This window comes from Cenococcum geophilum (genome assembly GCF_001692895.1).
Source record: "Cenococcum geophilum 1.58 unplaced genomic scaffold K441scaffold_49, whole genome shotgun sequence".
NCBI classification, from domain to species: Eukaryota; Fungi; Ascomycota; class Dothideomycetes; order Gloniales; family Gloniaceae; genus Cenococcum; species Cenococcum geophilum.
Genome location: NW_027137607.1, coordinates 200,173 through 219,809, shown reverse-complemented (window position 1 = coordinate 219,809; position 19,637 = coordinate 200,173). Strand labels below are relative to the sequence as shown.

Below are 19,637 nucleotides of genomic sequence, written 5' to 3'. Positions count from 1 at the left end.
TAGTAGGCAGAATATAGCAGAATGCGGTAGATTATGGCAGAATGCGGCAGGTAGCGTGTGTAAGGTGTTATAGGGTAGTCCCGTAACAGAAAGTATAAAGTCCCTATATTAGGTCCCTAGCCAATATAGGCATACTCCGCTGGAAATTCAAGTTTAATTAAAGTCGTTTAGTTTCCGAGGTATTATAGTAAAGTTTTACTGCATCTAATATCCATTAACCTAACTGCGCCGTTTATAACTCTGTAAAGCCACAATTATACGTATACTGCGCTGCACCCCTATAGAAGGAGTGGTTAGAGTAGCCGTTAGGCAGGATACCGCTAGCGGCTAGGCGGGTTAATAGAATCTTGCGCACTACTAGCGCCGAAAATACTTTATTATTAACGCTAAATAATAGATCTAATAGAGGCTGGGGGTTATAGTTAAATAACCGTATTATTGCGGCTATGGGGTATAGATGATCTCCTAGTATAGCGGCGATCTGGATATTAACGCCACTATGGGTTTTATCTGTCTTACTCCGTTTTAGGTAAAAGACTATTAAATAGCCGTTAGGGGCGATCCTAATATTATTATAGAGGGCCCTTATAGTGCTAAAGTCCTTAGCTTTCCTATTTGGGTATATAATCTCTCCTATACGTAGGAAACCCATAAACGCTATTATAAATGCCGCGTCTATATTTATATCCGCCTTATAGGGTCTAGAGGTAATAATCTTATCTAAAATATCCTTTATAATCGGTAGTTTAGTCTTTTTAGTAGATGGGAATAGTAATATAGCCCCCGCTAGGGCCCTTTTAATAATATAGTCTTTAAAGGCAGTAATTAAGTAACCTAGGTCTATATAATAAGATCAGATTACGAAGATATAGTTAGAAAGGGTTTCTAGCTTAATCCTGCCTATTAGAGGGGCGGCTATACTAAACGCTCGTTAGGCAATCTACTCCCTTAAGTTTATCCTCTTAGCTAGATATAGTAATAAACCGTTTAGGGCTAAAAAGGCCTCCCAGCTTTTAATAGCGGAGGAGTAGCCTTTCCTTATATTAGCTGCTAAGCTATGCTATATAAGTAGTAAAAAGTAATAAAACCTATTAATCTCACTCTAGAAGGTTAGGGGGGGTTAATTAAATAACTTTAGGTTAACTATAAGAGTTAGCAGCTACCTAGAGGAGAGATATTATTTTTCTAGTAAGAAGCCTTTATTTATCCGGTAAGAAGCCGTTCTTTATTTAGTACGAAGCCGTTCTTTATTTAGCAAGAAGCCGTTATTTATTTACTACTTAGGGCATAGTAATAATAATTTCTTATAGTTAAATCGCGAGAGAGTATTAGTAAGCCTATTATTGGCGCTAGAGACCTATGTGGTTATTATAGTAATATTATTTATTATTAAGGATATAAGTATTTCTTAAAGTAATCGGTTTCTAGAACCTTTTATAACATTATTTTAGATACCGCTATAAGCAACTATATTGTCTATATAAATATAGAGAGACCTATACTGCCAGACTAATAACTACTTTTTAAATGCCTTCGCAATAGCATGTATCTCTTTTAGGTTAATATAGTTATCCGCCTAATTTAGTGGGGGATAATAGCTAAAGGCCTAGGCTTAGGGTAGGGAAGCCGCGTAATTAGGCTAGTAGTCGTTCTCTCCGCTAAAGTAGAAGCCTCTATAGCCTTTAAGTAATAAGGTATTAGTAAATAAGTGAAACTACGGCCTCTTCTTGTCATTAAAGAATAGTATACTATTACTTAATATAAGAACCTTAAGCCAGAGGTTAAGGTCTTCTTTTAGCTCTAGGGGGAGGCGCTAGGGTATATTTCTTAATAACCTAGTAGGCCATTTTATTATAAAGTCCTATAAGAAGTAAGAGTATAAGCGCCTAAGGTAAATAACTCTTACACACTATGCTAGGCGGCCCGCCAGTTATTAGGCTTGCTGTAATAATAGCCAGCCCTTCTAAAGGGCTTCGGTTACCTAATTAATAGCTTTCTATTACTTAGCTAGTAAGAGTTTTATCTCCATTGCTATAGTATTAATAGTATAACCTAATACTTTAGCCTCCGTACCTTTAATATTCTTAGTATTATTTTAGGGTACCCCTAGCTGGTTAGTAACCGAAAGGTATACCTCCCTTAGTAACGGCAGTATAGTCGGACACTTAACCATAAATATAAAATTATTAAGGTAGTGCTTAATAGCGGAGTTAATCTATTATGCTAGAATCTAGTAGAGACCTTCGGTAAATAAGTTAAAAAGAAATAAGGCTATTTATAAGCTAAATGGCAGATAGCATTTAATATATATAACTCCCTTCTAAATAAAGCTAAGTAGATAACGTAACCGCACTAAAACGGGCACTATCTAGAAGGCATCTTTAATGTCTTATTTAACTAGGTAGTAGCCTCTACTAGCTATAATTACGTATGCTAGTATAGTCTCTATCTAGGTATAGTGTAGTGCTACCCAGGCTAAGTTAATAGAGTTATTAACTAAGAAGCCCTTAGGTAAAGAGAGGTTGTAAATACGGCGGAAGCCGCCATTTACCTTAGGCACTAGGCCTAGGGGTAAGGTAACTATAGAGTTAGTGGCCTGTATACGGCCTAGGGCCAGGTTAGTAACAATCTTTTTAGAGATAAGGTCTTCGTTATTATATAAGAAAAGGTAGTTTTTATAGATATTAGGTAGTATAGGTAACAAGGGACCTATCTTTGCCCTATAGGTAAGGATACCTTATAAAATTGCTAGGAGATTTCTAGGGTACCTATAAAGGAGCGTGCTCTAAGCAAGAGGTCTTAAAGGTAATAGTAAGTTAGCCAGAAAAGTCGTTTATAAGTAAGTTTTAAAAAGAGGTACTAAATTAGGCCTGCCTTGGAGCCTTGGCGTCTATAGTAGGTCTATCTAAATAGTTAAACCTAGGAAGATGTCTTTATCTACTATCAAATCCTAGGTCTAACTACTTACGGCGGTAAGCTACCTAGGGCACAACTTTAATAGGTAGTTTTTATCGCATTTAGAGCATGCGTGGTAGTAATAATATAGATCTTCTCTATAAGCCTACTAGTTGTTCTAGCTGTAACAGGGCTTGCTAGAGGGGAGGGGAGGGGAGGTATTCTTTCGTGATCTTTTTAATACTATACTACGGACTTTAAGTCCCTGGCTCCATGCCTTTATATTAGCTGCCCGGCAGTATAGGGCCTTAAACTAGGTAGGCATGTCCCAGTTACTAGGCTTAAGCTAATTGCGATCTATAATATACCTATAGTAGTTAAGCGCGAGGTGTTACAAACGCTTTAAGTACGATACTACGACTACTTAGAGAGGAGTTGGAGGAAGCTAGTTGGTTAATATAAGCACGGTCTAGGATAGAACCCGTAGAACCATGTGACGAGGAATAGTAAGCAGAGTTACGTGATGTAATCTATATAATCTATATAATCTGCGAGATCTATAATAGAGTAAATAGAGTAGGCAGAGCAGATAGAGTAACGACTTTCTTAGGAGTATAGTTGTGTATTTAAGGACCCTTAGTCCCTACTTAGATAGTTCCTTCCTTGTAGTAATTCTTAGAATATAATTAGAGTTAATCTATTAGGCAACTACTTTACCAGTTATTATTAGGTTGTTAACTTACTTACAATACCTATATACCTAGCCTATTAACAAATTTACTGTAGTTCCTACTATAAGGCTCCGTTACATAATTACTACTACAGTTACGGTTTTAATAAGTTAAATAATATACTACTAAAAGCAGCTACTATAACGCTATTAACGGCGGTAACTATGTTAGGATTAGGTAACGACACTAGTATAGCAGATACTAACTTATAATAACCTATAACAGTAGGACAGTTATAAGTAATAGTTAACTAGTTAACGGGAGATAACGCGGCATTTAAAAATAGGATTAATGGAATAGGAGTAGTAAAGGTTAAGTTACTATTAATTAAAAGATTCTTAGGAGAAAGATTAAAGCTTAAAGGATTCCTTACGTAAATATACTTTAAGGTTACGTAAGAGGGAGTAAAGCTAGTAATAACTATAGATTAAGTAGTATATGTAGGATTATTCTTATTAGGAAGAGCACTTAAATAGTTTAAGCCTTACCTTATAGAGATATAAGTAAACGGAATAACAATAATAAACTAAGAGGTATAGTTTATATTCTTAAGCTAGAACGGATTCGCGGAGTAACTTATATAAATGTTCAAAGATCTAAAGGTAACAACTATAGTAAAAAGGAAACTCTAGGACCTAATATAATAAACTTTAGTAATTAAGTATACAATATAGTTCTAAATACTAGCTCTATAACTTAAGTGGAATAATAAGGCGCTTATAGTATAGTATAAATAGGGACTTAAGGTTAAAGTCTAGGACGTAATTATTCTAATAGAAGATACGGACACCCTAAGGGAATTAATAGACTAAGCGATTAAGATTAATAATAGGATCTTCTAAAGGGAACAGGCTAAGAAAGGCTAGAATAGAGTTCTATAGTTATATAAAACATAAAGTACGTAATAACCTAAGCTAAATTAGAAAATCTGGTATAGTGCAGAGCTAATAGATCTAAGTAGTACTAAAGAAACCTATAAGAGATAGAGTAAGAAACTATAGAAATTTAGAGGTTAAGAATTAAGCAATTATAGGACTAAGAAGCATAGGCTAAACTAAGGATCTTAGTAATAGAAGACGTTTAAGCGGACTCTATAACAAAAGTAATAGTTTAAAGAAGGAGCTTATATAAATTACGGAAAATAGGGTTATTTCGCTAGAGACTATAAAAGTGGTTAGAGTTATTATATAGTAAAGGAAACTAGACTAGTAGTATATAACATAAATATATAAAGGGATAATAGTATACTACAAGGAACAAAAGAATATTTAATTAGAAGTTTTGCGTTTTATTATAATAATATATACTAAATTTATAAAGACGCTAAGTACGGTATAAGCTATTAGCTATAAGAGCTAGAGTTAAGAGGACTTAAAGAAACTAAAGAGTTAGATAAAGAATAAGATTAACTTTATAAGCTAGATTAAGATATTATAGCAATATACGGATAATAATTAGTAGCAATAATAATGGAGTTGGAGTACTTATTAATTAATAGCAATGGCCGTCGAAAACGGATTCTGCACCTATACGTGGTGACGGCTACGAACCTGGGTCTTTAAAGTTCAGACCCAGAGCCAACGCAGAGACGTTGTACAGCGCGTGCAAGTAGGACCTGGTGGTTGTGTGCGTCGTAGGGCGTAGTAAAAAGTTTTTACATGGGATGGTGAGATCTCGAAAACCACTACTAATGGTACCCCTTCATAATACAGCCACTAGTTCTCCTACTAAGCACCTATGTAATCCAACGTAGATAAACAGCTTTTAAAAGCATCCCCTAGCCCCCAATAGAAAGCATTAACGACCTTATATTAACGGACGAACGAGCGTACGAGCGAACGAACGAATGAGTAAATATACGGCCCCTCCTAACCCCTAGGGCAGTCGCCCGCGGAGCATGCGGTCACTCGCCGTTTTTAACTACTAAATACTACCTAGCAGCTTGGATTGCGACCCACGGTTTTCCCTGTCTCCTTTTAACGGAGTGGTGACCCTTAGAGAGGGCCTAGCTGGGGCCTAGGCATAAAAGATACCCAAATAACACAATATCCCGCTCGCTTATTAGTATTACGGTGGTTAGAACGGATGAATCCCCCTTACGCCTTTAATGGCTCTAGGGGGGGGGGAGGCAAGGCGTATATGGCAGTGGTCTATATAAGAGATAGCATATAGGGGATGGGCAAGATATGGGACATAAAGAGATAATAAGACACAGCAATTAATTAGCAAGGCTTAGCTGGGACGTAGTAAACCCTAGCTTTAATAAGCTAGAGAAGGAAGCAGTGGTTCCTAAGGAGTTTAAAACATCTAAGGAGGAGGACGTGCAGTAGGCCCGTAGGGCCGCTGCTACGTGCAAACATGGCAAATCGGGGTTTTTTATCCTACTGAGGCTGCTTATAGGGGTTTTCCTCCCCTAACTGTAGGGTTTTCTTCATGTAAATTATAAGTTTTCCCCCCTGTAACGGAGTAGTCTGCGTGGGCCAGGATAGGATCCGTATCAGACGTTAATCAAAGAACTACTACTAATTAATAGCAATAAGAATAGTAAAGGAACTAACTAGGGGTATCTAAACCTTAATAATATAACTAAAGTAGAGACTAAGACCGCTATAGAGCAAGGTTTGGTAATAGGTATTATAATACTATTAGATACGGTATCTATTACTTTATAAGACAGAAGGAGTAATATTTAAAGACAATTAAGTAAGTAAACAACTGCTAGTGCTAGCTTACCACTTAATAAAGGCAAAAGGCTAAAGGCTTAAGATTCTTAAGATAAGATAAGGTATACTTAAGGACCTATAATGGACAAAAACCGATAGGATAGAGCAATAGCTTAGTTCAGCAATATATAAATAAGCTTAGGACGAAGTTTCCTAAAGGTATAAGACTTTTAAGATAAGATAAGGATACTAGTAAAGCCTAGTTAAACTAAGGCTAAAGCGTAGCTTAAGAAAGAAGTAAGCTTAGGATTAAAGAATCTAAGGGGTTAAGAATTTGGAGTACGAATAAGGACACCTATAAGAAAGAAGTAAGAGGCTTTGCTATAGATTAGGGAATCTATAGTATAAACAGCAGTTAGATTAGGAGACAGATATATAAACCTAGAGGACTTACTAGGTAAACGTAGTGTTTAACCTAAAGATTAAAAGGTTAATATAACGATTAAGAAGTAAGAGAACTTTAAGGATTTAAGTATAAGACGTAAATAATAAGAAATTATAGACGAGTTTAAAGCAAGAATTATTATATAGTAAGAAAAGAAACTAGATATAAGATCTAGTATACTAGGTTGTATAAGGGATAGAGCACCCGTATAAAGAATTACTAATGGGCTAAGAATGGGCATACTAAGAGCTAAGTAGCTTACTAAACTAGAAAATAAAGAGGATTTAGAGATTCCTACTAGGTTTAAAGAACGATATATAAAAGGCTATTATAACGTAGTAATAAAAAGATACTTCTTTACGGACAAACTATATATACTCTAGCAGCTATACTAAAAGTGGTATAGGCAATAATATAATAATAAGTGGGAAGATTTCTATATATAGTTAGATAAGAAAGTTATCTAAAACCACCTAATTATAGAAAAAGTAATAAATTATATTAAGGGAGCCTTAATTATAATATTAAAGGATCTAGAGGAATAATTAGAGGACTAAAGAAGCGAGAGGCGCGTTTTAGTACCTGTGAATAAAGTTATAACGTTTAGATTAGTATAATAGAGGTTTAAACTTAAGGATAAAGATAAGCTAAGAGTTAACCTAAAGCACCTAGTATACTATACGCTATTATGGATTATATATATAGATAATATATATAAAATATACAAAAATCTAAAGAAAAAGAACTAAAAATACCCTATAAGGATATACTGGATAATAGATAAATAATAGTATAGGAATGCTAAGTATATACATAGCTGGCATCTAGCAGAAGTCTAAGAGGAAGGAGATTTAATAATTTAACTAGGAAGATTCCTTATAAAAGAATGCTTAGATAGATAACAATGGTGGGAATATTTAGAAAATACCTGTCTATAGTATATTAAAGACAAAAAGTAAACTAGGTATTAGCTAAAGAATAAGCCAAGTATAATAGAATTAAGTAGCTAATAATTAGGAAAAGTAGAGGCCTATAAAACTAAAGGGAGCTAGTAGTAGAGCCTTAGACCCTTAAAGGAATTTAAGGATAACACCTAAACCTAAAAGTTAATTAGCAAGATTAATAGTTTAAAGCGTTAGTAGGTGGTAGAGTAATATAAAGCTATATCTTACTAATAGTAGTTAAAAGGATAGGGCTACTATATAGGCAAAAAGAGCACCCTTATTTATTAGTAATAATTTTAGGAGATCTAATAGCCTATAGAGGAGGTATTATTAACCTTAAAATAGGACTAATTTAGATAACTATTAAAGGTAGATAAGTTAAGATGTTTTTTAATATATTACTATTAGGGAATAATAAGGCAGTATTAGAAATACCTTAGTTATAGGAATATAATCTAAAGATTAATTAGGTTATAGGTTAAGTTAATATTAGAGATATATAATAACGTAAAATATAATAATAAACTAAGTTAGTATAGTACTAAGTTAGAGCGATATATAAGGAAACTAATTAAGGATTAAGCTATATACTAAAGAGATACTATAAATATAGCAAGAAGCTATAGTTACTAGAAAGTAAAAAGCTATTAAATTATACGGTATAGAACTATAAGATAGAGCTAAAACTAGGAATAAGTCTAAGGTTCTACCCAACTTATAAGTTAATAGAAAAAGAGTTATAGGCACTTAAGGAGTTTATCCAGAAAAATCTTTAAAAAGGATATATTAGACTATTATAATTATTAGCGGGATATCTAGTACTATTTGTACTAAAGAAGAATAGAAAACTTAGGCTATGTATTAACTATAAATAGTTAAATAGCATTACTAGGAAGGATAGGTATCNTTTACCNTTAATTAGCGAAATCTAAAATAGGATTAGTAACGCGTAAATCTTTATAAAAATAGATCTAAGATAGGCGTACTATTAAATTAGAATTAAGGAAGGTAATAAATAAAAGGCAGCCTTTAGGTTAAAGGAAGGACTATATAAACCACTAGTTATATAATTTAGGCTTATAAATATACTAGCAACGTTTTAAAAACGTATTAATAATATATTAAGAGAATACTTAGATAAATTTATTATGGTATACCTTAACGATATTATTATCTACTTAATAAGTAAGGAAGAATATAGAGAACACGTTAAATGGGTCTTAAAGAGACTATAAGAAGAATAGATGCTAGTAGTAATTAAGAAATGTAAATTCTTTACTAGAAAGACAGATTTCGTTAAATTTATTATTAAACTAGGCTAACTTAGTATAGATCTAAAGAAGATTGAGGCTATAGTAAATTAGTAAGAACTAGAAAATATAATACAGTTAAGGTTATTTTTAGGGTTCTGTAACTATTATAAAAGGTTTATAGCTTAATAGTTAAAGGATATTAAGCTACTTATAAGATTAATAAAGAAGGAAGAATTATAGGTATGGGGAGAGGAATAAAAGGAACTATTTAAGAAAATTAAATAGTTGTTTATCTAGGAGCCAGTTTTTAAAATCTATTAACTATAGTTAGAGATAGTGGTTAAAATAGATATATTAGACTATATACTAGGAGCGTGCTTCCTATAGAAATATAAAGATAGATGGCACCTAGTAGTATACTATAGTTAAAAGATAACACCACCGGAACTAAACTATAACATCTATAATAAGGAGTTATTAGATATAGTTACAGCACTAAAAAAATAGAGATTATTTTTATAAGGTATAGAGAAACTATTTATAGTTAAGACGGATTATAAGAACCTAATAGAGTTCCTAATAATAAATGAACTTAATTATAAATAAGTTAGATAGGCAGAGATACTTATAGAATATTATTTTAAGATTTAGCATATTAAGGGTATAGAGAATATATAAGCAGACGCTCTAAGTAGAAAAGCTAAACTATAAAATAATAAAAAGCTATTAGGGGCTTTATTGTAAAAGGATATAGATAGATTAATTAGGTATAATTATTTAAAGATTATAGCAATATAAAAAGAAAAGATCTATAAATTACTAAAAAGTAATTAGATATAAAAGATCCTAAATATATAAATAGAGGATCTAGACTTAAAACAGTATAAAAATTAAAAAGTAATATATATACCAAGATCTATTATAAAGGAGTTTATTAAGTTATTTTATAAAGGACTAACTTAAGGACACAACGGAGCTATAGGCTTAGTGTTAAGACTTTAAGAGGAGTATATTATTAATAGAATCTAGGGACTAGCTAGGTAAGTTATAAAAGAATATCTAGATTGCTAAAGGAATAAACTAATAAGGTATAAGCTATATAGAGAGCTATAACCTATTAAAATACTAGAGAAACTATAGAAGGTTATATTATGGGACTTTATTATTAAGTTACTAAAGTTAAGAGACCCTATTACCGGATAAGATTATAATATAATCTTAGTAATAATAGATAAGCTTATAAAGTAGGGATACTTTATAGTATATTTAGAAGAAATATTAGCGGAAGATATTGCTAAAATCTATATTAAAGAAGTATTTGTAAGATATGGAGCACTAAGTAAGATTATATTAGACAGAGATCTAAGATTTATAGTAGTATTTTAGGAAGTATTTTTAGCAGAGTAAGGAGTTTAAGTAGTAACTTTTACTATATATTATCTATAGACAGACGGTTAAATAGAAAGATTAAATTAGACACTAGAATAATATTTAAGGTATTATATTAACTATATATAGAATAATTAGGTACCGCTACTATTAGTTATATAGTTTATATATAATGCAATACTATAAGAAGGAATAGGCACGTTACTATTTAAGGCGAATTATAGATATAAGCTAAGAACCTTATTATTACCATGTTAAGTAAAGAAGATAAGTAGTATAGCTAAGTAAAGAATAAAGAATTTAATAAATTTTTATATAGACCTTATGGAAACAGCTAAGGTAGTACAGTAAAGGATAAAAAAGTACTATAATACTAAGAGATCTAAGGGACTAGATCTTAAGGAGGGAGATAAAGTGTGGTTATTATACAAAAATTTTAAAAGTTAATAACTAAGTAAGAAGTTAGACTATGTTAGACTAGAACCTTTCGAAATTATATAAAAAATTTCATTGGTTATATTTAAGTTAAACCTACTAGCTAGGATAAAGATCTACCCTATATAGCATATTGCAATACTAGAGCTAGTATATAGGAATATTAAGCTACTGGTCTATAAAGCAGACATATATAGAGGATAAGAAAAAGATAAATAGTAAGTTTTAAAGATCGTTAGTTATAAGGACGTAGATAATAAAATATAGTATAAAGTAAAGTGGATAGGCTATAATACGACTACCTAGGAGCTACTAAAGAACCTAAAAAACGCTATAGGAAAGGTATAGGAGTATTAGAAGAAAAAAGGTCAGGTAATAGTAATAAAGAGGAATCGCTAAAGAATAAGTTACCTAAGGGGGACCTAGGAAGAGCGACTGCTAAACTACTTAGAGTTGTTTCCTTCTCTGTTAGAAAAGAATCCGTTTTTTTATTACTAAGTTCCTACAAACCTTATTAAATAAGTTTCTACTTCTTTAAATAGACCTTCTTACGGATATATTTTAAACGCTAAAGACGAGTATAAGCTAAATATTAAGCTTTAAGAATATAAGTGGACTCTTCTAAAGCACGTTAAACCGTAAGCAGCGCTAAGGACAGCTTACTATTAAGCTTTGCAGCAGTAGATTAAATATAAAACCCTATAACAAATTACTTAGGGAACTTAGAGACTATTAAGAGTTATAAAACGCGCACACTTAGCGTTAGAAATTAAGCGAACATCGTAGGACAATTAAATGTTTGCTTTAGTGCACTCTATATAAGAAGAGGGCTATTAAGATAGAGGACTTGCTAATGCAATATAGGCTAACCCCTCTTTCGCACAACAAGAATATAAAGATGGCATTACTTCACCAAGTGACAGTATGGAAGAGACTATACGCGTATAACGGAGAGTTAAAGAAGAAAAAGGTGCTTTAGGCATTATAAGTAACGATATTAACTAAATTAATTAGATGGATATTATACCTCTAGTAAATGACTTAGAGATACTAGGTATCTTTAAGGACAAAAATAGAGAGGAGGGAGATGGTGTTATAAACGCTTTAAGTACAATACTATAACTACTTAGAGAGGAGTTAGAGGAAGCTAGTTGGTTAATATAAGCACGGTTTAGGATGGAACCCGTAGAACTATATAATGAGGAATAGTAAGCAGAGTTACGTAATGTGATCTGTGTGATCTATATAATCTGCAAGATCTATAATAAAGTAAATAGAGCAGGCAGAGTAGATAGAGCAACGACTTTCTTAGGAGTACGGTTGTGTATTTAAGGACCCTTAGTCCCTACCTAGATAGTTCCTTCCTTATAGTAATTCTTAGAATATAATTAGAGTTAATCTGTTAGGCAACCACTCTACCAGTTATTATTACATTGTTGACTTCCTTATAATACCTATATACCTAGCCCATTAACGAGTCTACCGTAGTTCCTACTATAAGGCTCCGTTACACGAGGTCTAGGATAGAGGTCTAGTTATAGGTCGCGGAGTAGTCGCGGATCTTATTTATCTAGAGCAACATTCTTATATAGAGGTTAGTTGGGTATATATAGAGAGTGCTTATAATTACCACGTAGTTCGTAAATCTAGTAAACCAGACCTCCTTATTCTTGTAGACCTTATAGCTAGTAGTAAGTCTCTTTAAAATAAGCTTTCCGTTTTTAATAATAGCTACATTAGAAAGGTCTGGGCGGCTAAAGTATACCTATAGACGGGCTAGGTTCTCTAGGTAGAAGGATCCTTTTTATATATTATAGAGGTCTCTTTTAACTAGGCTAGAGAGGTTGAGCTTAAGCGTGCCTAAGCCTTCTAGTAGGTTATAGGACTTACCTAGTTTATCTACCTTAGTAGTAGAGGTGTGCTCTAGTAGAGTAGGCTGCTTTAGAGCGGCTAGCCTTGCCTAGTAAAACTCCTCTTCCTATTCCGTCTTTCGGATCCGTGCCTGTTCCTCCTACTCTCTCTTTTAGATCTCTAGGTTATGGAGTTATTAGGCCCTCTCGTCTTATTTCCTAGCTCTTTCTTCTTCTAAAGATAAAACCATAGTATATTTGGTAGATGGGATGGTAGTAGATAAGGAGGTAGATGATAGGGCGGTTAAGCGAGGAGTTTTTAAACAGGTGCTATTGGCTAGAAAGTCGGTTATAGGCCTTAATAATTATCGCCACTAGGAACACTAATCGCAAGCAATCTATAATAAAAAGAACGACCTATTGAGTGCAGTTGCAAGCGGTGATGTTATTAACCGTGTTGAACATCTGGTTGAATACCTGAGTTGTAGGGTTTTCGGCCAAGCAATGTATAGACACGTAACATATTAGGTCGGCCCGACCGAAGGCTCTATTTTGACGACTTGACTTATACAGGCGGCGTTCGACTGATCAGGATTTAACTGAGGCTCTGGCTTGACTCAAGGCGTCTTCTGCTGTACGTACTACCTGGGCTCTGCATCCGTAGGCCCTATATCTGCAGACAATCGATTAAGACTCTGGCTGCGTAGTCGTTCTGTTAAAGCCTTGTATCTATGCAGTCGATCAAGGCTCCGCATCGTATAATTAGGGCTCTCAGTGTCTACTAGACGTCCAATCTAGAGACCTGTCTTAAGACTTCCTTCTTTGCGAGTACTAACGGTAGCTTTCTCTGAACCACTATAACAGGCCTAGTGCTTTTCTGGGACGTCCTTGATAGCTGCTTTCTTCTCTTTCTGGGCCGTCTTTGCACTTAGCTTCTTCGGTGCATCTTAGGCCTTTACGGCTACTCCTTTGCCCTCGCTGCTGGCAGTACGCTCACGCGTCCTTAATCTTCTTTCAGCTTAAGAGCCTTCTAGGGACTATCTTCTGCTTCCAGTCTCTTTGTCATCCGGTGGCAGCTTCTCGGCTATTATAACTACCTCCGTCGCATATCCCTTGCCCTTGCGTCTATAATACAGTCCTTTCGTTAAGACGATCTCTGAGAAGTGCTGGCTCCTGTACGTCCAATTCCTGTTTCCCTTGTAATCCTCGACAAGGTCCTTTACTGGCTTAGTCAGATACGGCTTTGTCCTGTCTTCAGTCGCATGAGGATGGCTTGGGCTTGACGTGGTTAGCCGTGCCCTGTGTACGATCTCTTACAGTGCCTTTTTGTATACTGCTCTACCGTTTCCGTGGTGCTTTGTCACTGATATCGTGCTGTTGCCTTTGTGTAGGTCCCTTCCTTGCCGCGATGTCCGTCCCTATCGTGCAGCTGGCGCAGTACTGAATTCGGATGGCAGTGACAGTCGTGCTGCGATCAGCTGTCGTTCGAATAAGGAACAAGGTCGGCCCGGTCAAAGGCTCTAATTTGACAACATTCGACTGATTCGTTTCAGTGAGGGCGACGTACTACTATCGAGGCTCTGGCTTGATTCGCTACTTCGACTAACCGCACCTTCTGTGCAGTTATTCGAGACCAAGGCTTCCGTATAGTCGTTCGATCAAGGCTCTGCGTATAGCTCTACGTACAGCTCTACATCTGGCTCTGCATTATACAATCGGCTCTATATCCATGCAATTAATTAAGGCCCTTGGTGCAGTTCTCATCGTGCAGCTACAGTGGGGTGTCATAAGTGTCCGTGCCCAGACCACACCAAATGTGATATTTTTTGCTAAATTACTATATAGCAACTACAAAATTAATTCTGGAGCTTTAAAATAGTTATAAGGCTTATTAATATATAAAATCCAGCTATTATAACTTTTTTTTAAAGTCTTATATCTTATAGTCCTTTATTAAAAGTCTCTATGTTTTACTGATTTTTTACTAAACTTACTATATTTAGCATATATTTTCTACTACTAGGGATTAAAAATATTTCTTAAAAATCTAATATCTTATAGAGATTTGCTTTTACTAAAACTCCCTATATTTAAATTTTTGTTTAAAAAATATAGAAAATTATTATAAGGCTATAAAGTTGAAAAAGTAGAAAAAAATGCAATTCCCTATACAAATTTAAAATTTTCGGCTTTATAACGTTATAATAAACTTTTATACTTTTAAAATAATATTCTAAATAAACTAAGTTATAACAAATATAAATCTTTATGCGATATTTAATTTTATTTAAAAAAATTTAATATCTAGTAGTAGAAAATATATATTAAATACTATAGATCTTATGTCACGGCACTGACCTAACGCATACTGTTTCATACTGTCTCGTACTATTTCCTACTGCTAGCTGGCCCACCACTAGTGACTTGGCGGCCGGCCCTACTATTTATATACAATACCCCCTTTCCACCTTCTTCCCCTCTTTATACCACAACGTAGTTATTCAGTCTACTTCATTGCAGCACTATAACAGTTTGTGGTATCTTTAATTTACGCCCCATCGCGATCACTAATTCCTCATACCCCAGCCAATTAACCTCCGCCCCAGAGCAATCGCGACCTACGCGCGCCTCTACTAAAACTAACACGTCCCCAGCATAGTTCTAAAACAATCCTTAGTTTTTACCTAGCGCCTAGATAGGCGACACTAATGACGCCGAAATGGCCGAAACCTAGAACCCCTATAACGTTTTCGTAGACCTCTTTATAAAGATATACCCTAATATCGCGTGGATAATCCGCCGCTCCCTACTATACCCTAAGACCTTTTGTTACGAACGCTTTAAGTACAATGTTACGACTACTTGGAGAGGAGTCGGAGGAAGCTAGTTGGTTGATACAAGCACGGTCCAGGATAGAACCCGTGGAACCATATAACGAGGAATAGTAAGCAGAGTTACGTGAGGTGATCTGTGTAATCTGTGGGATCTGCGAGATCTGTGATAGAGCGAATAGAGTAGACGGAGCAGATAGAGCAACGACTTTCTTAGGAGTATGGTTGTGTATTTAAGGACCCTTAGTCCCTACCTAAATAGTTCCTTCCTTATAGTAATTCTTAGAATATAATTAGAGTTAATCTATTAGGCAACCACTCCACCAGTTATTATTACATTGTTGACTTCCTTGCAATATCTATATACCTAGCCCATTAACAAGTCTACCATAGTTCCTGCTATAAGGCTCCGTTATATAATTACTACTATAGTTACGGTTTTAAGAAGTTAAACAATATGCCACCAAAAGCAGCTACTATAACGCCATTAACGGCGGCAATTACGTTAAGATTAGGTAACGACACTAGTATAGTAGACACTAATTTATAACAACCTATAACAGTAGGATAGTTATAAGCGATAGTTGACTAGTTAACGGGAGATAATGTAGTACTTAAAAATAGGATTAATGGAATAGGAGCAGTAAAGGTTAAGTTACTATTAATTAAAAGATTCTTAGGAGAGAGATTAAAGCTTAAAGGATTCCTTATGCAAATACACTTTAAAGTTACGTAAGAGGGAATAAAGCTAGCAATAACTATAGATTAAGTAGCGTACGTAGGATTGTTCTTATTAGGAAGAGCACTTAAATAGTTTAAGCCTTACCTTATAGAGATATAAGTAAATAGAATAATAATAACAAACTAAGAAGTATAGTTTATATTCTTAAGCTAGAACAGATTTACAGAGTGACTTATACAAATATTCGGAGATTTAAAGGCAACGACTATAGTAGAAAGAAAACTCTAAGATATTACGTAATAAACCTTAGCAATTAAGTATATAACGTAGTTCTAAACGCTAGTAACGTAAGTTAAGTGGAATAATAAGGCGCTTATGGCATAGTATAAATAGGGACTTAAGGCTAAAGTTTAGGACGTAATTATCCTAATAGAAGATGCGGACACCCTAAGGGAACTAATAGATTAAGTAATAAAGATTAATAATAGGATTTACTAAAGGGAACAGGCTAAGAAGGGCTAGGATAGAGTTCTATAGTTATATAAGATATAGAGTACGCAATAACCTAAGCTAAATTAGAAAATATAGTATGGCGTAAAGCTAATAGACCTAAGTAGTACTAAAGAAACCTATAAGAGATAAAGTAAGAAACTATAAAAACCTAGAGGTTAAGGATTAAGTAATTATAGGACTAGGAAGCATAGGCCAAACTAAGGATCTTAGCAGCAAAAGATGTTTAAGCGGACTCTATAATAAAAGCAATAGTTTAAAGATAGAGCTTATATAAATTACGGAAAATAGGGTTATTTTACTAGAGACTATAGAAGTGGTTAGAGTTATTATATAGTAAAGGGAACTAGACTAGTAATATATAATATAAACATATAGAGGGATAATAGTATACTATAAGGAACAAAAGAATGTTTAATTAGAAGTTTTGCGTTTTGTTATAATAACGCATGCCAAATTTATAAAGACGCTAAGTATAGTGCAAGCTATTAGCTATAAGAGCTAAAGTTAAAAGGACTTAAAGAAACTAAAAAGTTAGATAAAGAATAAGATTAACTCTATAAGCTGGATTAAGATATTATAGTAACGTGCGGATAATAATTAGTAATAATAATAATAGAGTCGGAGTACTTATTAATTAATAGCGATGAGGATAGTAAAGGAACTAACTAGGGGTATCTAAACCTTAATAACGCAATAAAAGTAGAGACTAAGACCGCTATAGAGCAAGGTTTAGTAACGGGTATTATAATACCGTTAGATATAGCATTTATTACTTTATAAGACGGAAGGAGTAATATTTAGAGACGATTAATCAAGTAGACAACTGCTAGTGCTAGCTTACCACTTAATAAAGGTAAAAGGCTAAAGGCTTAAGATTCTTAAGATGAGATAAGAGACGACTAAGATTCTTAAGATAAGATAAGGCATGCTTAAGGACCTATAACGGATAAAAACCAATAGGATAAAGTAATAGCTTAGTTTAGTAATATACGAATAAGCTTAGGACGAAGCTTCCTAAAAGTATAAGACTTTTAAGATAAGATAAGTGAGATTTAGGACTCTTAAGATAAGATAAGGACACTAGTAAAGCCTAGTTGGACTAAGGCTAAAGTATAGCTTAAGAAAGAAGCAAGCTTAGGATTAAAGAATCTAAGGGGTTAAAAATTCGGAGTATAAATAAGGACACCTATAAGCATAAAGTAAGCGGCTTCGCTATAGGTTAGAGAATCTATAGTATAAATAGCAGTTAGATTAGGAGACAAATATATAGACTTAAAGGACTTACTAGGTAAATAAAGTGTTTAACCTAAAGATTAAGAAGTAAGATAACTTTAAGGATCTATTCGCAAGGTAAAAAGTAAAAGAAACTATAGACAAGTTTAGAGTAAGAATTATCACATAGTAAGAAAAGAAACTAGACATAAGATCTAGCATATTAGGTTGTATAAGGGATAAAGCACCTATATAAAGAATTACCAATAGGCTAAGAATAGGCATACTAAGAGCTAAGTGGCTTACTAAACTAGAAAATAAAGAGGATTTAGGGATTCCTACTAGGTTCGAAGAACGATATATAAAAGGCTATTATAACGCAGTAATAAGAAGATACTTCCTTACGGATAGACTGTATATACTCTAGTAGCTGTACTAAAAGTGGTATAGGCAACGATATAATAATAAGTGGGAAGATTTCTATATGTAGTTAGATAAAAAAAGTTATCTAAGACTACCTAATTACGGAAAAAGCAATAAATTATATTAAGGGAGCCTTAATTATAACATTAAAAGATCTAGAGGAACGATTAGAGGACTAGAGAAGCGAGAGACGCGTCTTAGTACCCGCGAATAAAGTTATAACATTTAAATTAGTGCGATAGAGGTTTAAACTTAAAGATAAAGATAAGTTAAGAGTTAACCTAAAGCACCTAGTATACTATACGCTATTATAGATTATATATATAGACAATATATATAAAATGTATAAAAATCTAAAAGAAAAGAACCGGAAATACCTTATAAGGATATACTAGATAATAGATAAATAATAGTATAGGAATGCTAAGTATATATATAGCTGGCATCCAGCAGAAGTCTAAGAGGAAGGAAGTTTAATATTTTAACTAGGAAGATTCCTTACGGAAGAATGCTTAGATAGATAATAATAGTAGAAATGTCTAGAAAACACCTGTCTATAGTATATTAAAGATAAAAAGTAAACTAGGTATTAACTAAAGAGTAAGCTAAATATAATAGGATTAAGCAGCTAATAGTTGGGAAAAGTAAAGGCCTATAGGACTAAAGGGAGCCAATAATAGAGCCTTAGACCCTTAAAGGAATTTAAGGATAACACCTAAATTTAAAAGTTAATTAGTAAGATTAATAGTTTAAAGCGTTAATAGATAGTGAAGTAATACAAAACTATATCTTACTAATAGCAGTTAAAAGGATGGGGCTACTATATAGGCAAAAAGAGCACCCTTATTTATTAGTAACGATTTTAGGAGATCTAATAGCATATAGAGGAGATATTATTAATCTTAAAATAGGACCTATTTAGATAACTATTAAAGGGAGATAAGTTAAGATATCTTTTAATATATTACCATTAGGGAATAATAAGGTAGTGTTAGGAATGCCTTAGTTATAGGAATATAATCTAAAAATTAATTAGGTTATAGGTTAGGTTAATATTAGAGATATATAATAACATAAAATACGATAATAAACTAAGTTAGTATAGTACTAAGTTAGAGCGATATATAAGGAGACTAATTAAGGATTAAGTTACGTACTAAAGAGATACTATAAGTATAGTAAGAAGCTATAGTTACTAGAAAGTAAAAAGCTGTTAGAATATATAGTATAGGACTATAAGATAGAACTAGAACTAGAAATAAGTTTAAGGTTTTACCTAACTTATAAATTAACAGAAAAAGAGTTATAGGCACTTAAAGAGTTTATTTAGGAAAATCTTTAAAAGGGATATATTAGACTATTATAGTTATT

At 33.5% G+C, this 19,637-nt stretch overlaps 1 protein-coding gene across 1 annotated transcript; it reads right to left on the bottom strand.

Annotated features, from left to right (window-relative positions):
* Positions 1-232: 232 nt before the first annotated feature.
* On the bottom strand, positions 233-694 carry K441DRAFT_580452 (uncharacterized protein; the record flags this gene model as incomplete). The annotated part of the gene is made up of 1 exon (XM_067644378.1): positions 233-694. A coding segment is annotated over one exon (462 nt), but the record flags the coding sequence as incomplete, so codon positions are not given.
* Between the last annotated feature and the right edge of the window lie 18,943 nt (positions 695-19,637).